Here is a 12176-nt window from a genome sequence, read left to right as displayed (position 1 = left end):
CATCTTTGTTCAGTCCTATGCCTTTTGTGTCATGGAGGAATTGAGAGCCAATATACTGTAGAGTTAAGCAGGCCATGTGGGCAAATTTTCCAGCCATGTCTGGGTTTCTGCCTGCTTTTGAGGACTCCTCAAAAGAATTCAAGGGTTGCCAACTCTGGCTTGGGAAATTCCTGGAGATTTGGAGGTGGAGCCTGGGGAAGGCAGGATTTGGGGAAGGGAGAAGCCTCAACAGAGTATAACGCCATGAAATCCACCCTCCAAAGAAGCCATTTACTCCAGGGGAACTGATCTCTGTCATCTGGAGATCAGGTGTGATTCCATGAGATCTCCAGGCCCTACCTGGAGGTTGGCAACCTTAGTCTCTTCCCAGTATCCAACTCAGAGTCCTCAAAAGCAGATGGAGACCCAGGTGTGGCCTGCTGTTCCGATTGGCTGTTCTTAATGGCTCCCAGGCCCTGGTCTGCTTAATTGTTTCCCGCAAGCTCTAGCTGATGTTGTGGTCTGGCAGGTTGATAATACTCCTGACAAACTGTTACGAAGCTTGAGTGCCAAATGAAAATCTTCTGCTAGCTGTAGGTGGGGCCAAGGCCATAATTTGCTCATAACTTGGGTTACAGGACAGACAAGTATGGGGAATACCGTGATTTAAATCCCTATATGTCCTTGAAACTCCCTGAGTGATCATGGACCAAAGACACTTTCCCTGCCTAATCTTCTTCTCTGGGTTGTCAAGATAAAATTGGGGGGGAGGGAGGTATAGAGCAACAGATGCCATCCTGAACTCTTTGGGAAGAAAGCAGAGCACAACAAATCAAGGACAGACGTGGAAATGTGTTTTGCCTGTGCAAGAACTCGGCTTGATGGTTATAAGAAGTACATCTCTGACAGTCTAATCCTAAGGAGAATTACTCCAGTCTGTGCCCATGGACTTAGACTGGAGTAAATGTGTTTGGGATTGCACTGAGAGTAATGCAATTTCCCTCAACGCAGACTAGCCCTCACCTGTTGCACATCTCTGGGATTCATTCATGGCCCTTGAGAGGGATGTCTGGTGGGATTGCAGACTGCTGCCAGTAGGGGGTGTGCGTGTATATATTGCTCCCTACTACTAAAAGCGGGAAGGAAGGAAGGTCAATGGGGGCTGCTATAGGCCTGGGTGGATGGGCCGGCGTGGCTGCCCTGAGCACGGCGTGGATCAGACCCTCCTTCCAAGCCTCCGTTTGTTATTTGTGATGGTGGTGGTAGCCGAGAATTATGGTTTCTAATTTAATTGGAAGTATTTCCATCTACTTCCCTGCTGCTCAAAGCAGTTGTCAAGAGTAAAACCCAATGCAATATGCAATTAAAACGGAAATGAAAGCCTCCAAATCGATCATTTCATTCGGTTATAGCTGACAGCTCTATAAACCCAGTGAGAAAAAAATGTGCCTTGAAGCCTGTTCTAAAAGCAAACAGGGTCACACGGCATCCCTAATGCCAGAGATTGGCTTGTTCCATAACATTGGGGAGAGCTTGGTCTTGCTTTTGGCAATAGGGTTGTGCCAGTCTCCAGGTGGTGGCTGGACGTCTCCCTGAATTACAAATGATCTCCAGGCTGTGGAGATCAGTTCCCCTGGAGAAAATGGCTGCTTCGGAAGGTGGACTGTATGGCATTATAGTCCACTGAGGTTCTTCCCCTCCACAAACCTGGCCGTCTCTGAGCTCCATACCCCAAATCAACAGCAATTCCCAAACCTGGAGCCGGTGATCCTATTTGATGACTACAGTTCTTACTTCCTGCACTGTAGAAGTGTGAAATAGGATCTGATTTGAAGAGCTGAAATTAGGGACTTGTTTAGATTGTTTTGACGATACTTGGGTCTAAGGTTGCCGGCTCCTGGCTGGGAAATTCCTGAAGATTTGTGGGTGTGGAGCCTGGAGAAGGCAGAGTTTGGGGACGTTGCCATTTTCTCCAACAGAACTGATCTCTGGCGGAGACCAGATGTAATTCTGGGAGATCTCCAGCCACCACATGGAGGCTGGTAACCCTATTTGGGTCCCGGGCCACGGAGCACTTTCAAAGTTTATAGTTGTGTCCAGGGGTCATTTCACAGAAAAAGAGGTGGAGGAACTCATTAGCATAACTCATTAGCATATGCCACGCCCCTTGACATCACCAGGAGTGTGTCATTAGCATAACTGATTTGCGTATGCCACACCCCCTGACATCACCTATCCTGGCTGTTTTGGACCCAATCGTGGCCATTCAGGGCTGAAATTGGGCTCAAAATAGCAAAAAGGGGGCCTAAATGACTGAAAGTGGCCATTTTGGGCCCTTTTGGGCCTGGTTTGGGGCCGTTTCAGCCCAGATCGGGTCAGTGCCGCTGCCTAGCACCGATCCAATCCAGGCTGTTTTGGCCCCAATCCAGGCCGAAACGGGCCCAAAATGGCTGGAAGTCAGGTGGGCGGGGCCACCTGATGTGACCTCTTTGGAGAACTGTCGGAACTGCGTTCCTGCACGTTCCCCCTCGAAATGAGCCCTGGTTGTGTCCATTCTGACAGATACAAGGGAGAGTTTACACAATTGGTGTTCATAACTGACTTTATTGGGTAGATTGCCTGGATCAAGGTTACCGCTTCTGTTTTGGCAAACGACCTGCCTGGACTAGCCCATGTGGGTGTTTTCATTTTTGTTTCTAATTTGCATTAACCCTTTGTTTGATGTTTGTATTGCTTGCCATGCCTGTAGTCTGTTACTGGCGAGTTGCTTTAAGTCCTCTGTGGGCAATTAACAGCACAGCAGCAGAATCTAAAGACTCACTTGTAGCAGAGGAAAAAAAGATCTTGAAAAATACTCCTCTATCATCAATTCCTTCGTGCTCCCAGTTTGATGGGGCCAAACAAGCTGGAATAATGGGTCTAGTTCACCATGAACTTTTAGTTTGCAGTCCTCACTGAAAATTAAAATCTCTCTTGCTAGTACCCAATTCCATTCGTTTAGTGGGGTTTGCAAAGAGAAAGTTCCCTGTGGACAGTTGTGATGATTTTTAATGTGCACAAGAATAACTCATGTTAAAGACTATAAAATTAAGTGCTTGGAAACAGGGAATTAGTAAGAGATTTGGTTGCTTTGAAAGAGAGAAAAAACCCTTTCCCAGAGTCTGCCAATTTTGACAGCCAGATTATCCTCTGGGTTCTAATGGGTCTCATGTTTCCAAAGAGCGCAGTTAGCAATCTGTGCAGACCTACGAACGTCGTTGGGCTCCTAACCAGCTTGCCTCATGTATCCATGCATTTCTTTTCCCCGAAGTGCTGTATTTTTGCTAATAATTAGAAAAATTGCCAGGAGGACGGGGGCTTCAGGAGGTGCACCTGATTTGTGAAATACCCATCAGAGACAGACTGAGCACATTCATGGAAGGGAGCGGAGCGTTCAGTTCTGTCTCTTCCCCATTGCTGCCGTGATAATATGAACCAACAATTAAAATGAACTGGAGATTCTAAACTGAGTTGGAGGGTGGGGGGAGAGAGGAAAAAATAACCAGGGCTGTTTCCGCACAGCCTGTTATTCCTGCCTTTCCCCCCTTTTTAGGTTTGTTTTGCTGAGTTGCTCCGACAGTACACACCTCTGGTTGTGAGGTCACAGGAGAACTTCCAAACAGACCCCCAAAAGTGGTTTTGGAGGGGAGGTCAGGCAGTTCCGTCAGCATAGATTAAAAATGCCCATCTCCCTTTAAATTTTTTTTTTTAAAAAATTGCACAAAGAATCATAGGGTTGGAAGGAAACTCCAGGGTCATCTAGTTCAACCCTCTGCACAGTGCAGGAAATTCACAACTCCCTCCCCCCACACCCTCGGTGACCCTTGCTCCATGCTCAGATGATGGCAAAACACTGCCAGGATGCCTAGCCAAACTGGCCTGGGGGAAATTGCTATTTGACCACAGGTGGCGATTGGCATTACCCTGGGCATGCAAGAAGGGGCCACGAGAACTAAGCGGGGTTGCATATGCGATTGCATGCAACTACATTTGCAACCAGGCTTCTGTGGCTGAACAGAAATGAGAAGAAGGAACACAACCCGGGTCTTTGATGCCCCCTCAAAGACGACATGCTGGGGAAGAGCACAGGGAAAGCAGACCAGAAACGACTATTTCTCCCTCTCCCATAATACTAGAACTCCAAGTGTGCGGAATGGTTGGACAGTAGCTTCAGTTGCTTCTTCACACACTGCTCATTTCACTGACGGGACTCATTGCTCCAAGACATGGTGAGGGACAAGAGCATAGATGGCTTTCAAAGGACACTAGACAAATTCATGGGGAAGGTCCTTCGATGGTTATTAGCTGTGATGGCTAAAAGTTAAGAGGCAGACTACGGGGACAGCAGCATATGGAAGGCTTTGATTGCTGGACCCTAAAAAGGTAAAGGTGCAAGCACCAAGTGCAAGCACCGAGTCATTACTGACCAATGGGGGGGGGGATGTCGCATCACGACGTTTTCTTGGCAGACTTTTTGTTATGGGGTGGTTTGCCATTGCCTTCCCCAGTCATCTACACTTTACTCCCAGGAAACTGGGTACTCATTTTACAGACTTCGGAAGGATGGAAGGCTGAGTCACCCCTGAGCTGGCTACCTGAACCCACCTTCCGCCAGGATTGAACTCAGGTCATGAGCAGAGCTTGGGCTGCAGTACTGCCGCTTACCACTCTGCGCCACAGGGCTGTACCCTACATGTTGGCTTTTTAGGGACACCTGATGGATGCTACAGGATGCTGGAAGAGCTGGATTCTTCGTCTGATGCAGCAGAGCTGAAGTGGCAGGCGGGGATGGATCTTGAAGCAAATAGAGGAGAAGCAGCAGCAGCAAGGTGTACATACTGGGTCAAGGAAGAAGAACGGTAGCAGTCAGAACTGGGGAGAGGGGACAGAAGGGCATGTGGAATGAGGGGCAAAGGAGAAGTAGCATGGATGGTGGAGAGGAGGTGGAAGCGCATGTCAGCAGTGGGGGTTAGCAGTATCCTGAATCCCGGGTAGTTTAGAAGAATCACAAGAAGAGAGGGCATCTCCAGTAGATATTGTTGTTATTGTTGCTGTTATTGTTGTTATTATGTCATTTATATCCTGCCTATCTTACTGAGAGCCAAGCTACAAGAGACGGATTACACGAGGAGGAGCACGTGAAGGGAGTGGCAGTGTTAGCCGGGAAGCTGAGTTTTAAAAGAGATCGGAAGGCTTTGTCAATTTCCCCTCTCTACAGAGCCAGGGGGATCCTGCTCAGAGGGTTTGTTAATTTCCTCTTTGCCTCCTGAAGGCTAGGTCAGTTTCGCCTCCCCTTCTGAGAGGTGAGGAGGAAATAAACCAACCCTCTGAGCAGCTATCTCCTTGGCTCTGTAGAGAGGGGAAATTAACAAAGCCTGCCCATCTCTTTTAAAACTCAGCTTCCTGGCTAACATTGCGACTCCCTTCATGTGCTCCTCCTCGTGTAATTGGTCTCTTGTAGCTTAGCTCCGAGATTCAAGGCCGATTACATAGTGTGAGTCAATATCGAGGACATTTCAATAAACAATGCCATAGGCTTAATAAATGCAAGTTTACAAAGACATGACATTAGCAAAAATCCAATACAGAGTTGAAGAGATGCTGAAACAGAGCATAAGCAATTCTGGGACTGACAGAAAACATAGAACTACCCAGTAGGGTCATACTTAAAGCAACAGGTAGTACATAGGAACACATACTTAAAGCAACAGACAGTGTGTAAGGCAACATAGTGGTGAAGTCTGTGGTTCCTAACCCTTTAGTGAAGCATCTCTTTGAGACCACATCTGTACATGAAACTCACTGGATGTCCTAATCTGGTCCCCTATGGTCCCTGGGGGAAAGACTTGAGTTTTAAAAGGGCATCTTTCCTTGTGACACTGATCGTTGGACTGCCACAAAGGAAACTGTGAACTGAAAGCTAAACATCATATTTGGGTGGGGGGAGTGGAATGGAGAGTGTCCTCAAATCATAGCTGACTTATGGCGACCCTGATGGGGTTTTCATGGCAAGAGACGAACAGAGGTGGTTGACCATTGCCTGCCTCTGCAACCCTGGTCTTCGTTGGAGGTCTCCCATCCAATCACTAACCAAGTCTGCCCCTGCTTAGCTTCTGAGATCTGAGGAGATCAGGCTTACCTGGGCAGTGCAGACCAGGGCATTTAGGGGGAAAGAACATCTTTAAAAAATCATTCCATATTTAAACCACATGCATCCAATTTAAAACATAGACACCGAATGTGTTGGTGTGAAAATTTCCATTGGCAAATTTTGTTTTTGATGTGGGATTTATTTTTTTACTGCCGCTCAAGTTTATTTCAACCTGAGCATTGATTTCCCTGCTTTAGTGAGAGACGCCTCTAATCCATGCGTGGAAAATGCATCAGCCTGCATGAAGGGCTGCTTCGTACCCGTGACCACTCTGATTTATTTGCTACCCGAATGCTCGGCAAACAAGAGATGGCTTATCGCAGCCATGACGGCCTGGGAGGGAGCTGGACAGACCTGCTGGGAAAGACAAGACAGAGAGACAGGCAGGGATGTCTCCGTATAGGTCCTCTGTAGATTTAAGGAAAGCCGCTTTGAAAACATTTGGTTCTTAGGGGGGACCATTCTGTCTAAGAAGGGTCTTTCTCTGCAGGGGCTAGGAAGCTACGCACTTGGTGCCACGTGGCCGACAACAACCACGTGGCCCATCATGGATGTGTACTTCGGTTTTGTGATTCTTGAAAGCCTCTTGGCTGCGGCCATTGTCTCCACCAACCTGCTGGTGTGTGCCACCATCTACCTGCACAAAGAACTGAGGCGCGTCACTAACTACCTAATCATGTGGCTGGCGGTGGCCGATCTAGGCGTGGGGGCCTTGGCCATCCCATTCTCCGTGGTGCTCAGCATGGAATACACCCTGTGCTTCTACACGTGCCTCTTCCTCACTTGTTTCCCACTGGTTACTACCCAGTTCTCGATCCTTCTCTTGTTGGTCATCGCCATCAACGCGCACGTGAAAATCAGGCTGCCCAACAGGTAAGTCGGACCATGGGCTCCCCAAATGCTCACCCCATCAGTCATTCTTGCGTAATAGGGAAACCACATCAGCAATATCATGGTAAAGACCACAGGCACATTGCTGACGTTGCTTCCCTAGTATACAGGCAGATTACAAGGGTGTTTGTTTCTCCCAGGGAAGGATTGGTGATGGCGCTCATGGAAATATCACCTTTTTTTTCCGTTCTGGCTTCCAGAAGGGGCATCTGGTTTGGAGAGGAAATTGGCATCCCTGGTGCAATGGTGTCACTTTCAGGGCGACGCAGAAGTGACATCATCATGCTTGGGGGGTAGTGATGCATTCACTCAAAATTCTATTATATAACCATAGAGTTTTGGGCAAATGCTAGAGCATCACCTGGCATGATGATATCACTTCTGGGTCTTCCTCCCACTGCCCAGCTGAGCAACGAGAGCTGGGATGGAAGATCTCCTGCCTCCAGCAGGAAGTTTATGACCTTAAAATAAATAAATGAATAAAACAGCCCGCATCGTAGGGTTGTTGTGAGGATAAATGGAAGCTGTTGGGACCCCAGTGGGGTATAAATAAAGTGAATACGTAGCTGGAAATTAAGAAAAATTAAAGATAGTTAATATAGATATAGATCAATTCTAAAATCAACAGCTTAAAAATGTTGACTATAAAATGTGATATATATGACTGAATATAGAATGTTGAGTATAACATTTTGGATATAAGTAATTAAGGAGAGGAAGAGGAATAATATTACAAAATTTAGCTGTGCCAGCTGGGTGACCTTGGGTCAGTCACAGCTCTCTCAGAGCTCTCTCAGCCCCACCCACCTCACAGGGTGATTGTCGTGAGGATAATAACAACATACTTTGTAAATCACTCTGAGTGGGAGTTAAGTTGTCCTGAATGGCGGTATATAAATTGAATATTATTATTTATTATTATATATCTTGCTTATATTTTATGTTGTTGCTTGAACCTATTATTTTATATTCTAAGATTCTTTCTGCACTTTCTATTGTCTTTCTTCTTCTTTTAAATAAAGTTATATATGGGGGGAAAGAAAATGAATAAATCAGTAAAACTTGCACCACAGCTGTCAAGGCCTTTAGAATGAGTTTTCCCACTTGGTAGGCAATTGGGTTGGATAAAAAAAACCTTTTGTTAGGGTTTGGCAGGAGTCCTTGAGTCCCAGGAGGCAACCCAGTTTAGGGTGGTGGCCAGGGCTGCATTAACCCATGGCTGGGCCCCTAGTCTTTCAGATATTTTGGGCCCCCTCCGGAACTTCAGTCTTTCACTCCACAGCAGCTGACAGCCTGACCCTGGTACATAGGGGTGCCAGACCCCCAGTGGGTGCGGGGGATCCCCCGCTCTCGCCCCCCACACCCTGCCCCCACTTACCTGGCCAACGGGGGGGCGCACCCTCCGTGCACACTCCCCTGTGGAGCTGCGCGCTCCCACGGATCGGGCCCGTTTTGAGGCACTGCGGCGCTCCACAGTGCCTCAAAACGGCCCCGTTTTGGCCTGGATTCGGCCCATTTTGAGCAGCTGTGGGGCGCAGGAGCTCTCCTGTGTGCCGCAGCATCCCAAAACGGGCCAGATCCATGCCAAAATGCCGTGGCGCAGTGGGCGCGTTTTGGGCCTCTATGGAGTGCAGGAGCGTTCCTGCGCTCCACAGCAGCCCCCAACGTGAGCCCCTGCGGAGTGTGGGTGCGCTAGGGGCGTGGAATGCTCAGCATGATGACGTCACTTCCCGGAAGTGACGTCATCATCCTTCGCGCGTACGCACCCCCCCCGGTAGGACAGAGGTAAGGGCCAGGCCCCGATCCCCTGCTGGGAGCTTGAGGGGGCCTGACAACCCTACTGGTACGGCAGATACTAGACCGGAGTGCATAGCCCTATATCCATTGTGAGGGTCTCCTGAAGAATTCTATTCACAATTTTAAAAATATTTTTATTGTGCAAGTACAATTCTTTAAGAAAGCACATTTTGGGGGTATAATTATTCAATACTTTAATATTTTGAAGTGAATAAAATTTTTATTATTTATTAAAATATATAATCTATGGATAATTGTTTTAATATGAGACAATTTGTTTCTCTTCAATAAGGAAGCAGTTAATTATCTTATTAATAGAGGTTATATAAGAGAATCAATTAATTGTAATTTATATTGGGGTGTGGCTTAGCAAAAAAAATTGATGGGCCCCTAGTCCCTGTGGGGACCCTAGGCTTCGGCCTAGTCAGCCTTATGAATAATACGGCCCTGACCTAGGCTTCGGCCTAGTCAGCCTTATGAATAATACGGCCCTGGTGATGGCAGGAAGGTAGGACTGTTTGGCTAATGTCTGACATTCATGACGTTCTTTCCTTGGACAGTTATGCCAGACACGTGAAGAAGGGACGAGTGACGGTCCTTGTGGTCATCTGCTGGTTGCTATCACTCCTGATAGGTCTCTCCCCAATGATGGGCTGGAATCGCTTTCAGCAATACGGGGAGGTCAGCAACAAAACCATGGCGGTCAGCTTCCCCTCGGAGAGGGTTGCCTTCGTCATCCTCGCCCCTGATCTTCCATATGCAGGCTCCCTCTCAAAGGTTTATCCAGGACCCCGCCAGAATTTCAACTACAGCGAGATCCATCAGGGGCACATAGGCCGCTGTTCCTTCAGTTCCATTTTCAGCCCGGAGTATCTCGTCTACTTTGTCTTCTTCACCTGTACCTTGCTGCCCCTGGCGGCCATGTTGGGCATCTACATCGACCTCTTCCGGGTTGTCCGTGGCCATTTCCAGTCCCAGGCTCTTTGGGCAGCCAAGAGAGGGGAAATACAGACAGCCCGCACCCTCTTCCTCTTGGTAGGGGTCTTCTGCATTTGCTGGGTGCCCTTGCATGTCCTCTATTGCGTCCAGCTCCTGTGCCCCACCTGTCAGCGCTATGAGTCACTGGACCACTTGGCTATCTTGCTCTCCCACCTGAACTCCTTGGCCAACCCACTCATCTATGCCATGAGGAAGAAGGACTTTGGACTGGCTCTCCAGTCTGTGTTCCTCCATCATGTCCTGCACTGGCCCAAGCTACGTGCCTGCTGTTTTCCCAATCCCAAAGTCCATCCCAAAAGCTGAAACATAGAAAACCCACCACTGCCTACCTAACGCAACGACCAGTAGATAAGAAACCTCTCGTCGTTCTTATTTGACTCCTACGGCAGTGACTTGGGATTTTATGCTGAAACTCTCTGCATATCAGCTCTGTTTCTCCTGATACTACAACTCATGGCTGGATTTCTACATGCAACAAGAGGGTGAAGTGGACATTTCAGTTGTTCTCTGACTTGCCCTGTACACATCCTGCTTTATTTATGGGGGTGGGGAAACTCAGAACCCAATGACCAAAGCTGTGGTGGTGGTGGTGGTGGTGGTGGTGGTGGTGAGTGCCCTCAAGTTATAGCAGACATGGCACACCTTGGTGGGATTTTCACGGCAATAGACTAACAGAGATAGTTTGCCATTGCCTGCCTCTGCAACTCTGGTCTTTGCTGGAGCTCACCCATCCAATTACTAACCAAGGCCGATCCTACTTAGCTTCTGAGATCTGACGAGATCAGGCTCACCTGGGCTATCCAGGGCAGGGCAGGACAATGGTGTAGAGATCCTTATTTACCAGGGACAGCACCAATTGATTCTGTGGGCTGCTGGGGCAACTGGCTGTCTGCTGTATGAAGCAGGATGCTGGACTAAATAGACCACTCGTCCGATCCACCAATGTTCTTAATTTTGAGTAAATGGTTGCCCTATTTGTGCCTGTTGCAATACCTTTTTTTAATGTTCAAGATTCGAGCCCAGTAACACCTTAAAAACCAGCAAGATTTCCAGGGTAAGAGCTTTTGAGAGTCAAGCTTCCTTAAATGTTGTTAAGTGGGAGCTACTAGATTTGCTGTTCTCAAAGGCTGGGGCCTCCGACCTGATGAGCCTGTGGGGAGTTATGGAATGCTGCCTCGGGTCCCAGGATGGGGCCAATCACAAATCCTCCGGAGGTTCCAAGCCGAGCCTCCTTTCTTTGTGTAATGCAGGGCTCCCTGAAGACACAAAGATGATCTGCCCCAGGCACTTCTGAAACACCTTCTGCCCCAATGAGATGAAGGAAAGTCAAAACCAAGTCTCTGCTTTGGGCAATGGATGCTTGGAAGAATAAGGTCCAGCAATGTTTAATTGTGGACAGGGGAAAGAGGAGAAATTGTATGAAAAATGGTTGGAAGCGGTTGCAATGCGGCCTTATTAAAATGTACAGTGTTGGAGGGTAAGCCATGATGTGACAGCATGCATTTTGTTCTGCTACACTCTACTGGACAGGGGGTGGGGGGGTGAGAGGTGGGGCTTTTACTCTCGGGACCAAACAAGATGCAAGGCTGAGATTCCTATGATCAGAGTGAGCAGCTTCAGAGTGACCAGTATCAGATGTGTGGGCGTTCAGTTCTGATCAGGAGGACTGTGGCAGGGGAGAATTAAGCCTTCCCTTGTCATTTGGACCCAGGGAGCTGTTATTAAGTATTTGAGTAGCCGGCGCGCTACCCGTATTTTCTCCAGCAGGTCAAACACCAGCTCACTGCAGCCGTTTCAGATTGGGGAAATGGTGCAGAAGAGAAGGTTTAATCCTCTCCTCCTCCGGCATTAGGAGGGAAGAGAGAGAACAGGTGTATCTCCTGAAATCCCCTCTCTTTGTGCAAAACACTAAAGGCACAGATGAAGTACTGCTCTCCCTTGCAAATCTGCCTCCCCCCCCCTTTTTTTTTTGTTGACTGGCTCCTGCCTGTGTTCTTTGTCTACCTTTGGTCCTGGCGGCTAAGTGCCGTTTGAGAAAGCCCCGCTTAAGACAGCAATAGGAAAATCATTTCCACCCACAAAGCAATTATTGAAAACGAAGGAACTGAACTGCACCGAGCGATTGAATATTGCGGCATTAAGAGCACATAATGGACATCAGCAATTGCCGATAAAACCCATTATTTGAACAAAGGCTACAGCTTGGCCCTCGGTATTTTTAGAACTTTGAATAACGTTCATGAAATTGATTCTGGTTAAAATCCAGTGCCATAAACCTTACTTTTATCTTTTTAAAAAGAAGGTAAAAGACTCCAAAAGA

The 12176-nt window shown here is 47.9% G+C and overlaps 1 protein-coding gene across 1 annotated transcript; it reads left to right on the top strand.

Moving 5' to 3' along the window:
- The first annotated feature begins 6716 nt into the window (after positions 1-6716).
- On the top strand, positions 6717-10159 carry LOC129342982 (adenosine receptor A2b-like). Its single transcript, XM_054998940.1, has 2 exons — positions 6717-7042; positions 9418-10159. Exons 1-2 carry the CDS (start codon positions 6717-6719, stop codon positions 10157-10159), a joined length of 1068 nt encoding a protein of 355 aa, XP_054854915.1.
- The last annotated feature ends 2017 nt before the right edge of the window (positions 10160-12176 follow it).

Source organism: Eublepharis macularius, chromosome 15, assembly GCF_028583425.1.
Source record: "Eublepharis macularius isolate TG4126 chromosome 15, MPM_Emac_v1.0, whole genome shotgun sequence".
NCBI lineage: Eukaryota > Metazoa > Chordata > Lepidosauria > Squamata > Eublepharidae > Eublepharis > Eublepharis macularius.
Note: the sequence above shows the minus strand (reverse complement) of the source record. Positions and strands in the feature narration are given on the sequence as shown.

Bases quoted from the DNA above. Each gene is read 5' to 3' on its own strand.
- LOC129342982 (XM_054998940.1), top strand. From the start codon at position 6,717: ATGGATGTGTACTTCGGTTTTGTGATTCTTGAAAGCCTCTTGGCTGCG. The intron at 7,043-9,417 runs GTAAGTCGGACC...TTCCTTGGACAG, and splicing joins AAAATCAGGCTGCCCAACAG to TTATGCCAGACACGTGAAGA.